General features: G+C 38.8%; 1 protein-coding gene and 1 non-coding gene across 3 annotated transcripts in view; both read right to left on the minus strand.

Annotated features, from left to right (window-relative positions):
* WASHC3 (WASH complex subunit 3) overlaps nucleotides 1-6,692 on the minus strand; it is a 48,476-nt gene extending 41,784 nt beyond the window's left edge. Inside the window, exons 1-2 of one of the 2 annotated variants that reach the window (XM_030323511.1) lie at nucleotides 6,580-6,692; nucleotides 5,906-6,004 (exon numbers count right to left, since the gene is read on the minus strand). In XM_030323511.1, coding sequence (XP_030179371.1) covers nucleotides 5,906-6,004; nucleotides 6,580-6,630 — 150 coding nt within the window. In that variant the 5' untranslated portion in view covers nucleotides 6,631-6,692. The remainder of the gene's footprint in view (nucleotides 1-5,905; nucleotides 6,005-6,579) is intronic. The other variant, XM_030323510.1, reaches the window with a different exon arrangement.
* Nucleotides 6,693-8,540: 1,848 nt separating this feature from the next.
* On the minus strand, nucleotides 8,541-8,646 carry LOC115519527. The gene has a single exon (XR_003970536.1). It is a non-coding gene; the product is annotated as a U6 spliceosomal RNA (small nuclear RNA).
* Between the last annotated feature and the right edge of the window lie 3,564 nt (nucleotides 8,647-12,210).

Below are 12,210 nucleotides of genomic sequence, written 5' to 3' on the forward strand. Positions count from 1 at the left end.
CACAGAGAAAAAATTAGAGTACTAAAAAGCAAAAGGAATCAACCTACCATCAAAATCCAAGATAAAAACAGAACCAAAAGCTTACCATGCTCTAGTTATTCTGTAATTAAATTACCCGTGTGTGTATATACACTATACATAGCCACACAAGTAAAGGTAACACCATAAAATATGATCCATAAGAGCATTTATTTAAAACTCCCGAATCCTAAACATTATTATATTCAGTGACCTAGTCCAAGGCAGTTGGCCCATTGACAGTTGGCAGATGTGCAGCATCCTGACTTCTTTCTGGGTTATTATCAAGATCCTGACTAACTCCCAAGCAGAATTTTAACACTACAAGCAATGGTCATTTTGCCCACATTTAGAGGGAAAAAAAACTGAAATGCAGTCACAATGTAGTTAGAGCTTCACAAGACATTTTTAAGATGAGCATCCTGGTATCTACAAAGCTACAATTTTTTATTCTATAATAATTTTTTTATTTTATAATGTTTAGTTCCAACATTAGAATCTAGTTTTAATGGCACTCAAAGCTTTCATTTCTTTTAACTTTGATTTCTAGCATTTGTTCATATAAGTCTTTAATGTAAATACAAATACTGGTTTACAAAACATATGAATGAATTCTCCAAATTATAAGTGTTTTCCTGGAAGTCATGAAAATTACATTTTATGCAGATTTCACCAGTATTTTATAGAGAAGCTTAGTAACTGCAGAAATCCTACAACAAATTAATTTGTAAAGTGAGATAATTTCTAGCTTATTTATAAATACATGCATTGGTTTGATTAAAGTGAATACAGAAAAAGATGAATTAAAAATTGTTTAGATATATAAATGCACTTAAAAAATTTTTTTTAATGTTTATTTATTTTTGAGAGAGACAGGCACAGACTGTGAGCGGGGGAGGGGTAGAGAGAGAGGGAGACACACAATCTGAAGCAGGCTCCAGGCTCTCAGTGTCCGCACAGAGCCCGATGTGGAGTTCGAACTCACGAACCGCAAGATCATGACCTGAGCTGAAGTTGGATGCTTAACCAACTGAACCACCCAGACGCCCCCATATAAATGTACTTTTAAGCAATAATCACCAGCATTGTAAAGGCCCCAGCATCCACGTTATATGCTACACCGTATATGCAATGTATCATTTGAAATCTCACATCAGGGGCACCTGGGTAGCTCAGTCGGTTGAGCTTCAGACTTCGGCTCAGGTCATGATCTCAAGGTCAGTGAGTTCGAGCCCCAAGTCGGGCTCTGTGCTGACAGCTCAGAGCCTGGAGCCTGCTTCGGATTCTGTGTCTCCCTCTCTCTGACCCTCCCCCGTTCATGCTCTGTCTCTCTCTGTCTCAAAAATAAAAAACCATTAAAAAAAAATTTGAAATCTCACACCAAATGCATAAAGTAGGAATGATTATCATGCCAATTTTAAAGAACAGAAAACTGAGTTTTCATACAAGTAAAAGCATCTGAACTTAAACACTCTAAATCGAGATACAAAGATAGTAACTATCTTTCAAAGAAAGAATTTTTACATTGTTTGAAAGAATCATACATTGTTAGAACATGATGCCATAGACTCTGGGTGATGATAATGTGTCAGTGTACATTGTAACAAATGTACAACAATGATGGGAATGTTGATAACGGGGGAAGTTGTGGTTGGTGAACTCTGGGAGGCAAGGAGCACATGGGAACTCATGCTTAGTTTTGCCGTAAACCTAAAACTTTTCTTTAAAAAAAAAATTATATATATATATATATATATATATATATATATATATATATATAAATTAAAAATATGCACACCAAGATGGAAAATTCCCAGGCACTGCATAGATAGAAATTTTGTTATTCAAAGCTAGTAAGTAATCAGTCCATTTCTCATGAAAACTAAGATGCTACTGTGCTTAAAAAAAAAAAAAAAGGAATCAAATTATTCTGATCTAATTTCTAAAATTGATGTTATTTATCTGGAATTATTTTTTTAATTTTTTTTTAATGTTTATTTTTGAGAGAGAGAGAGAGAGAGAGAGAAAGAGAAAACACGCTAGCGAGCATGAGCGGGGGAGGGTCAGAGAGAGCCAGAGACACAGAATCTGCAGCAGGCTCCAGGCTCCAAGCTGTCAGCACAGAGCCCTAAGCACGGAGCCCGATGGGGGGCTAGAACCCATGAACCTTGAGACCATGACCTGAGCCTGAGCTACCCAGGCACTCCTATCTTTATAAGGATTTAAAGCAAACCTGAAATGCCTTGATTTGGGACAACAGGGTAATTTGCAAGGTACCTGAAGTTTGTCAGATAAGCTGAAAATTTCTTGATTTATCACCCACCTACTTCTAAAGAAGTGCATTTCATTAAAGTGAAAAAAAAAGATGAAATAAATATGGAGTTAATAGTTGAACACGGAAACAAAAATAAAATACTGTGGTTTTTCAGGTTTGTAAAATATCCAGTTTGCATATCCAAGTCTCAAAAAGAGAAATAACATTTTAAAACAATGGATCCCTTAGTATATCACACTGGGTCGATTATCTCCTATAAGCCAGAAAGGGAAGCAATCAGTGGTTTTATTAAGCTTCATCTGACACTTAAACCCAGCAGTTGTAAAAGTTGTAGCAGTAAATATAGTTTTTAAGCAAGATTATTTGCTTGAAGGTTAAGTCTGATGGTGGGATTAAAAACTGGATGCAGAAGGTAAGCACTCTAAAATTTGTTACGTTATGTGAGAATCCCCAGCATTTTTTCCTTATTCTTAAAGAATTTAGAAAAAAAACAGTTTGGAATATTTAAAAAATGATTAAAAACTCAGTATTCTACACATGTTACAAGTCTGAGTCAAAATAACACATATGATTGCCCTGTTTACAGAATACCTTTGATTTTAAAATTCATTATAAGGTTAAATTTCTGCTCAGTTTTATCTATGATATGCATAGAACTTACACTGCACTTCCTACCCCATCCCATTTTAAATTTGCACACCCGATGGGCCACCATAAGATTTTTCTGAGTAGTGTCCAGAAGAGAAATACTGGGAATTTGTGAAGAAAGAACTTTGTAACTTGGGTCTGATTCAACTACTTTCCTTTCTCTGGCTTCCAACCTTTCTCCTTACCCTGGTTTCAGTCATTAGAAGAGTTATAAAGTACTCTGGTATCCAGAAAGTTTTTTAAAAGTTAAGTTTTTCACTTTTCTCTTTCTTTTTTAAAAAGTTTATTTATTTATTTTGAGAGAGAGAGAGCATGCAAAGGGAGCAGGGGAGGGGCAGAGACAGAGGGAGAGAGAGAATCCCACGCAGGCTCCACCCTCTCTGCTGAAAGCCTAGAGCAGGGCTCTATGGATCTCAAGAACCATAAGATCATGACCTGAGCTGAAATCAAGAGTTGGACACTCAACTAACTGAGGCACCCAGGCTGCCCTTCACTCCTCTCTTTATTAGAGAACTGCAAAACCAGTATTAGTGATGAAGAAAGAGCCCTTATCATTTGTTTCAAATTTAATTCCAGTTTGAGTTTAGCTGTGATTGAAGTTGCTACAGTTTGTATTTGGTTCAAACCAGATTATATGAAAAACAAAAAACAACAACGATAAAACTCCCAGGTTTTCTTCTTTCCCCGTTCATTTCCAATTCAAAAAATAGCACCTAAGTTTCCTATTTTGCTCAGGAAAACAGTCATTTTGGCTCTTGCTTAAGGCTTTAACTAAACAAGGAATACAGGTCCAACAGGTGCTATTGACAAATGACAATTTGTCATTGTGATTTTGAAAAATCACATTGATCTTAACTCAAGGGAAAAAAATGGCATTTGATGTTTGAATACATATGTTATGTCCTTGGAATATATGATATGATATCATATCATATCATATCATATCGAAAAAGACATAACATCAAAGGATATGGCATAACAAAAAAGAGAATACAAATCTAAAAAATAAATTTTGAATAGCTCATTGCAGTCTCTCACTTGAAAATGATGTAAACATGCCTCTTACCCAGATCAGAAGGTGCAACGTAACAGAAGAGTGAAACGCTTTTGATTTTTACAGTTATTAGATCGGAGCTGGAACTCCAAGTCTGTTACTTTCTAGCTGTGTGAGTGTGGGTAAGTTAGAGTAACAATTGCAGCTATAAATACTGTGTAAACAAATACATGCCTAAAGAATGAATAAATGACTAAGCAAATGATTTAAATCTTTCTACATCTCAATTTCTGTATTTCTAAAAAAGAGATAATTGGACCTCTCTCACAGGGCTGGGCTGTGATGATGAAATGCATGTAGAGCTCATAGTACAATACCTACAGAGTAAGCACACAATAAATATTAGTTATTGTCATCACACCAAGCCAACAGTCTATAACTGACATAAATATCCAAACTGCTAAAATATGAATTGTAAATAATGAGTTATAGACCACCACCCATTAAGGAGAAAAAGGCGATAAACTACCTGTAAACTTCATGAGTTTTTGGTCAACAAACTTTTCTCTAGGGTTCAGGGAAGAACTAGGGAATAGTGAAATACTCAAAACAGTTGAGGGAAAGTTGAGAGAGGAACAGAGGGGGTTAAAGAGTGAATCAGGAGGCTCTGGTAATGCATAAGCAAGCAATAAACAAGACAGGATTATTGTTATACTGGATTTAGTCTTCAGTAAATAGCACTCATTTCCTAGGCAGTGAAAATTGTTAAGCACTACAAAGGTGAGGGGCTATCCCTGCCTCAGGGCAGCTTAATCAAGTTGCCCTCAGAGCTGTGTTTGCTGGTTGTTTTATTTTTTTAACCTGGTGAGGAGGAGCATGTGGATGGAGTATTTGCTCCTCTCTGCTACCGATCCTTGAATTGTCTCTCTCCACCCTACCCTGGTATAAAAAGTGAAGGACTAAATCCTTGGCTTACTGCTCTTTAGTCAGTCAATTCTATATCCCATTTAGAGAAGCAGCAGTAGGAGATAAAACTCCTGGAAGCAAGCGCCTCGCCTCTGGTGCTTAGATGAAATATAACGAACTGAGTCTCTTACTCTACCGATTATCATCATAGTTCACTTTCTTTTGTTTTAGTGAGAAGGCAGAAGAGATTTTGACTAGAGATTGTTAACTAGACAAAAATAAGATGTTATACAAATGAAAATAGTTTTCCTGTCTCCATGCAATTTTTGTTAATAACAACACGTGTAACAAAAACTACTTGCTAAAGCTATACCTTATAAATAAGACCGAATGAACTAGATAACTATTTTTTGTGACTCACTTGTGTATGATCTCATTTTACTCCTCTTTCTCCTTTTTAAATCCAACTTCAACCCAGGGTTCCCATTTTCTTCCCCATTCTCTTTTTTTGGCTTTTTAAGAAAAAACAGGGCTCCTTGAATCTGATATCTAATCCTTAAACTAGGCACTCAGTCCTCACTTCACAAGTCATTTGCTGGAAGTATTTTTATTATTTTCATAATTATATTTGATACTAAAGTTATGTTTTGAGGCTACTTCCCCAACCATCTTCTGGATCAAGAAATGTAAAATAATTTTAATATAGACTGAAAACTATGTGTATGTAAAAATATACATCTTTGGTGAAAACATGTAAAATTTCAAAATTAAAAAAAAATGTTTTCAATTGTGAAACCCTGTTACTCCTTTTGTTCTCTTTAGGCACATAAGCCTTACTGAACTATCTCACAAAGGCCTCTAGTAAATTAATTCAGCAGAGGTGGGGTGCAAGATTGATGATATAGAATCAAAGAGGATTTAAGGTATGTTATCCCAATAACTGGATGACAAGAGGTCATGGTACATGAGTACCTAGACTGCAGTCCTTGTTTTACTCATTTGCCACCTCCAAAAGTACAAGATGATTTCTAGGCTCCTCATTAAACCAGTATCACCAGACCTACCTCCTCACAAACTGTAGAAAAGCGGTTGAGGAACTGTACAGTGTGCACCACAAATTGGTTTAGAAATGCCACCGTTCTTTTCTGTTGAATAGCTGGCACCTGTGTCATGTAAAAACAAACATGATTTGTACAGGAGGAAGTACACCGTGCAAACCCTTTGACGTCAATGATATATAATAATAAAGGGGCATTTTTGCTGTATTATATGAGTTACTCTAAGTACTACGAATAGTCACTAACTCGTTTTCCTAAACTGTGGGGTGGGGCGTCTGATGACAGAAGCCGCAAAGTTTGAGTATGCGCTTTGGATTCACAAACGTGAACTTTAACAGAGAAAAGGCAACACACATAAACACACAAAACTTGCGGGCCATATAAAAGAGGTAGGGTTAGAGGTCGCAACCTGCTCCTATCGCCGTCGTGTAACCGGAGCGTAGAGCGACTCCTAATACGGGAAGCAAAGACCAGAAAAAGTACACCACCCCTTTAAACGGATCAGGAGGGACCCCTTTTTAAGGTGAACTGTGGGACTCTTCCCTCCCGAGGGCAGGACCAGAGAGGCCCGGGGCCAGGGACAGGGTTGGATATGGAGAGGTGGTGTGTCCCTGGGAACCGAAGTTTCCTTCCCCATCCTCCTCCCAGGTCGCCTAAGTTCAACTCGGTCGTTTACAAACCTTCGTCAGGTCTATGCCTGACCCCATGAGAGGAAGCCCGTCCTCATCCATCTCCTCAGCGGGCGGGGGACCCAGGGCTCACCCACAAACCCCTCCCAGACCGGGCCCGCCCAACCCGGCAATAATGTCCAAACACCTCCCCCTAGTCCCCGCCTCTAGGGCCCTTCCCACCGGAAGGAAACGCCTCCGCTTGCCAATCACGCCGCTGCTCCCGTAGAACCCGGCTCTTTGCGCGGCATTCTGGGATTGGTAGTTCAAATCGGGATTGTGACTACGTCAGACGCAAAGGCGCGCGCGGGGTGGGGCAAGACTGTAGGTTTAGCAGTAAAGTCTTTAAAAGGGGGTAAAAAGAAAAAAAAAAAAAAAAAGTAAAACACTGAGTCTGGGTAAGATTATTCCTGCTTAGTCCTGTCATATGAATTGCAAAGTCATTCGTTAATAAAACCTATACATTTTTAAAATCCTGCTAAATCCTGGGTACTCTCCTTTAGGTCCTGTGGGGAATACAAAGATTGAGTCAGGTTTAGCCTGCTGCGCTGGAGAGGTTAATGCCCTGAAGCAGGACACAAAACTTGTTTCCTAAGGACTTTAAACATGAAATAAAATGTCAAATGCTACAAGTGAGGCAAAAACCGATGAAAGTGTTTTTTGTTTTGTTTTGTTTTGTTTTTTGTTTTTTTTCACTTAGATCATCAAAAAGGTACAACAGACAGACACCTGGACAGAATTTTGCATCAAGGGGTTTGAAGATCTTGGCTCAGATTTTGACTGTTCAGCTTAGCACCTATAGGACCCAGGAACAGCCACCAAACCAACATGTGATCCCCTTCGTTGTAACTTTCCATCTATACAGCTACATCTCAAGTTCCAACATTCTCTGATGCCCGGGTTTCTGTAATAGCCTCTTCCTGCCTCCATCTGTGTTGCTCTAACTGAAACACATCGTAGCCATATAGTGACTGTTTAAAAGACAAACCTGATTATATTACACAGGATATAATTTTGCTTCTCATTTCTCTCAGCTTAATGTGCTTACAAGGCCCTCTGTATGGCTCTTGCTCACCTCTCTAACCTCACTTCTCACTATTCCCTCCATTTAACTCCCCCAAATTTCTTTAAGTTCTTGAAACCAGGAATTGCTCTGGGAATTAAATATGTTGTCTCCTTTGCCTAGAACAATCTCCCTTGTTCCCTGACCACCCCTGCCTAACTCCTACTTATTCTCATCTCCTTTATCCTTGTTTTCAACGGTTTGAATACTGTGAACTTGGATGTAATTTTCTTTGTATTTATCCCTCTTCAAATTTGCTGAGCTCACATCTGTGGTTTGATGTTTTAAATTTTGGAATATTTTTTGGCCATTAAGTTTTCAAAACAAAGTTTTTTTCTGTCACATTTCCTCTTCTTTTCTGGAACTCCAAAATACATGTATGTTAGATCACTTGACACTGTCCAAAGTTCATTGATGCTCTGCTCATTTTTTTCTCCCTGTGCTTCAGAGTAGATAATTCTTATCGACTTATCTTCAAACTTACTGATACCTTGTTTTCTAGTGTTCAGTTTATTATAAAACTACTTATCCAATGAATTTTTATTTTAGATTTTTCAGTTCTAAAATGTCCATTTTTAGGAGTTTCTATTTTTCTCCTGAAATTCCCTGCACCCATCTTGCCCTGTATATATGTGTGCGTGTGTGTGTGTGTGTGTGTGTATAACCATTTTATTTAATTTATTTTTTAATTTATAACCAAGTTAGTTATCATATAGTGCAACAATGATTTCAGGGGTAGATTCCTTAGTGCCCCTTACCATTTAGCCCATCCCCCCTCCACAAGCCCTCCATTAACCCTCTGTTTGTTCTCCATGTTTAAGAGTCTCTTATGTTTTGTCCCCCTTTATGTTTTTATATTATTTTTGCTCCCCTTCCCTTATGTTCATCTATTTTGTATCTTAAAGTCCTCAAAAATATGGAAGCTTCACGAATTTGTGTGTCACCCTTGCGCAGGGGCCGTGCTAATCTTCTCTGTATCATTCCAAATTTAGTATATGTGCTGCCGAAATGAGCACCCCTGTATATATTTTTTAAAACTAATTTATAATTGTCACTTTCAAGTTCTTATCTCATGATTCTCATATCTGGTTCAGCTATTATGTCTGCTTCTGTTGGCTTTTTCTTGATTATGTGTTATATTGCCTACATTTGGGGATGCTACATAATTTTAATTTTTATTCTGGAAATGGTGGGGGAAAAAAAAAGGAACAATGGAGATTAAGTGAGGAACTCCTTCAAAACCTGAGTTGAACTGGTGCTAGGCTATAGTTTTAATTAGATTGAGTTCACTTGCAATTAGCCCAACTCCTGGTCTCCTGCAAAGGCTTGAGCTCTTTATCATGTCAATATTTGAGTTAGAGGGGAATGGTCTATGGTTTCAGAACATTTTGGTTCGCCTTTGTATTTGACTTCAGCAAGGCCCAGGAATCCAAACACCACGAGAATGTGCAAGACTTAGTGTATTCTCTCTACTGCTGCTTTCTTAACAATCTTGGGGGTGGGATGTAGGCCTAAGTGATTTGTTTTTGTCCCTCTAGACCCAGACATCTCTATAGAATTTAGTTCATTAAGCTCTTATTCCATCCACTGCTTTCCAACAGCCCCATGGAAAAGTATGATTTTTGTTTTATCTGGTCATCATTATAACAGATGTGAGAGGTTTTCTTGCATCTTTATTCATCCTAACAAGTAGCAGAAGCCTTATCGTCCTATCCTTAGAGAAGCTGATCTACCAACATTAGGCTAACTGTTCCTCTGAATATATGCCTCTCTAGCATCCTCCGGATCACTTTATCTTAGCACATTTTAGAATTTTTTTTTTATTTTTTTTTTTTAAATTTTTTTTTTCAACGTTTTTTATTTATTTTTGGGACAGAGAGAGACACAGCATGAACGGGGGAGGGGCAGAGAGAGAGGGAGACACAGAATCAGAAATAGGCTCCAGGCTCCGAGCCATCAGCCCAGAGCCTGACGCGGGGCTCGAACTCACAGACTGCGAGATCGTGACCTGGCTGAAGTCGGACGTTTAACCGACTGCGCCACCCAGGCGCCCCTAGAATTTTTTTTTAATGCTTATTTATTTTTGGGAAAGGGAGAGACAGTGCGAGTGAGGGAGGGGCAGAGAGAGAGAGAGAGAGGGACAGAACCTGAAGCAGGTTCCAGGCTCTGAGCTGTCAGTACGGAGTCCGACGCGGGGCTTGAACTCCCAAGCTGTGAGATCATGACCTGAGCTGAAGTCGGGTGCTTAACTGACTGAGCAACCCAGGCTCCCCAATCTTAGCACATTTTATACTTGCCTGTTTGCCTAAATGTCTACTAGACTGTTGATTCCAGGCAGAGATTCTGCCTTATTCACTAGTAAGGCCCTGGCCCAATGACTGACCTAAGGTAAATCCTTAAGTATCTGTCAAATGACATTTGGGCCTAATGACCCTTGTGCTTCCATATTGTACTTGATCTTCCACTTGATCTTTGATTTAGACCGCACTCATAATTCTGAGTAAACTCATTCAATTAGCCACCCTTGAGCACAGTCCCCAACTGGCCAGCCTAGCCTTCCTCTTCAGAGCCAGGAGAGGCTCCCAGTGATAGGAAAAAAACCAAAAAAACAGACAGTCACTTCATGGTTATGTATGTCATCTGTAAGTAGTAGGCATGCATACAGATGGTATAGAACTACAGAAACATGAACTTGTTCTTAGTCGGCCAGGTGACAAATTTTTTTTTCAAACTGGTTTGGTTTCTTAAAAAAAAAAAGACAAATGTAATGCTAGATGTGATTTTTAGTTAACAGAAAGAAGACTGGCTGCTTCTCTCTGCCTCCTGGGGTCCTTGATGATTACTGCTCATCAGTCATCCACAGCTCCTGATAAGCAGTGCCATTCACAGTTTAATAACTGAATTTCCAGGACTACTACAAACAATTTATAGCTAGAAGTCTTGGCCAACTGCCAGAAATCCTCTGAAGTATGTACTTCTTCCTCCAGGCTTTCATTGGAAATGTATTACCAGGTTTCATTTACTATGGTGAATTTTGGAGGCAGTGAAACAAGTAGACTATAATGAATACTTATTTCAAAGGGCAGATATATATATATATATATATATATATATATATATATATATATATATCACCTGCATACATCCATTCAATAAAAAAATCTTAAGAATTTTTCAATAGTATGTTTGTTTTCACAGATCACTAGAAAATAACTTTAGTTTTATCATGGATAAGTTCTTAGGTAAGTGGAACAAGGAGAATTTGGTTCCTATTTTTCTTTTGCATTTCTTCCTGCTCTGCTACAGGATGAACAGAGGGGTGGGGTGTTTCTTCATAAAAGTGGGAAAATAAAATTAAATGTCTCCTATCTGTTCTCACCACCCCATCGCTCATGAAGTGATACAAATTATCTATTGGGACTTGGTTAAGTGAAGGAATTTTAGCCTAATTATTTCAAATCTGTTAAGAATTAAATGTCTTGGCTACTTTTTTAAATTGTTTTGCCTTTTCAAACTTCCAGACTCAGATAGTTGAGTTGTAGGCCTATAGCCTATTGGCAGGGAACTGGATTCTTCTCTAGAAAGCTACCTCAAGAGAAGAGATCTAAAGGTAGTTAGGCTTCCCCAATAAAACAGCAAATAGCTTAGTAATGATCCTGCTTTCTTTGAAGGGGCCGGTGGGGGAAGCTCTCACTGTTGCATTTGTACCCACCAGTTTTAATTTATGGAGGTGACTAAGTGATGACAGAGTAATGCTATTGAGAGTTTATTCCTTACATTTCCCAAAAGAAGAGGGCACACCATGCCACACAGGGCCACAGGAAAATGCAAGATTTTGATAAGGAGGCAGACAGAAGCAGGAGCCAGGGGAAAGCATAGGCCAGAGTCTTTACTGGGGTTTCTGTGGGAAAGGAAAAGCAGGGCAGAGGAAGCAGTTGAAGACTGGCCTGGCTAGTGTGAATGATTTCGGTGAGCTTTCAGGCATGGGAGCTGCCCGCAGCTCTCTGTACCTGGCCCTGAGTTGATATAGGGCAGGGGAAATGTTGGCTTGGTGTATAAGAGTTAGATAAGGGCTCCAGATTGATTGGTTTACATATGAAAAATGTATTTCCAAGTAAGTTGTTTTACTATTTTTAGGAACTAGCCAGCCCCAGAAGAGGCAGATTCTCCTCTTGAGGTCACAAAAGCCAGAGTCTCAAGAATATAGACAATTAAAAAATATATAGTTAATTGGCCCATCACAATTAGTGATGGATGCTAAAAAGACATATACAGAATCTAAGAAAATAGTGAGAATACTCACCTTTCAGTATGTGGATTTTAGGTAATAGTTTCAGCAAGGCACCCTACTCCTGAGTCTACAGTCTCATTCAATTTCTCAAGAAGTGATCAGAGGGGAAGGAACAGCTGTATGGCTATGCAAGCGGTGGGGGGGGGGGGAGGGTATTTGGAAGGGGTGTGTCTAGTTACTCCTCATCCACACTCTCAATCAAACTTGCTGTTTTAGTAACCCCTGACGCACTGCAGCCCCCTTCAGAGGAACTTTCCTGACTTAGAAGTTGATGCCATTTCTCTTCTTT

The sequence above is a fragment of the Lynx canadensis genome, chromosome B4, assembly GCF_007474595.2.
Source record: "Lynx canadensis isolate LIC74 chromosome B4, mLynCan4.pri.v2, whole genome shotgun sequence".
Classification (NCBI taxonomy): domain Eukaryota; kingdom Metazoa; phylum Chordata; class Mammalia; order Carnivora; family Felidae; genus Lynx; species Lynx canadensis.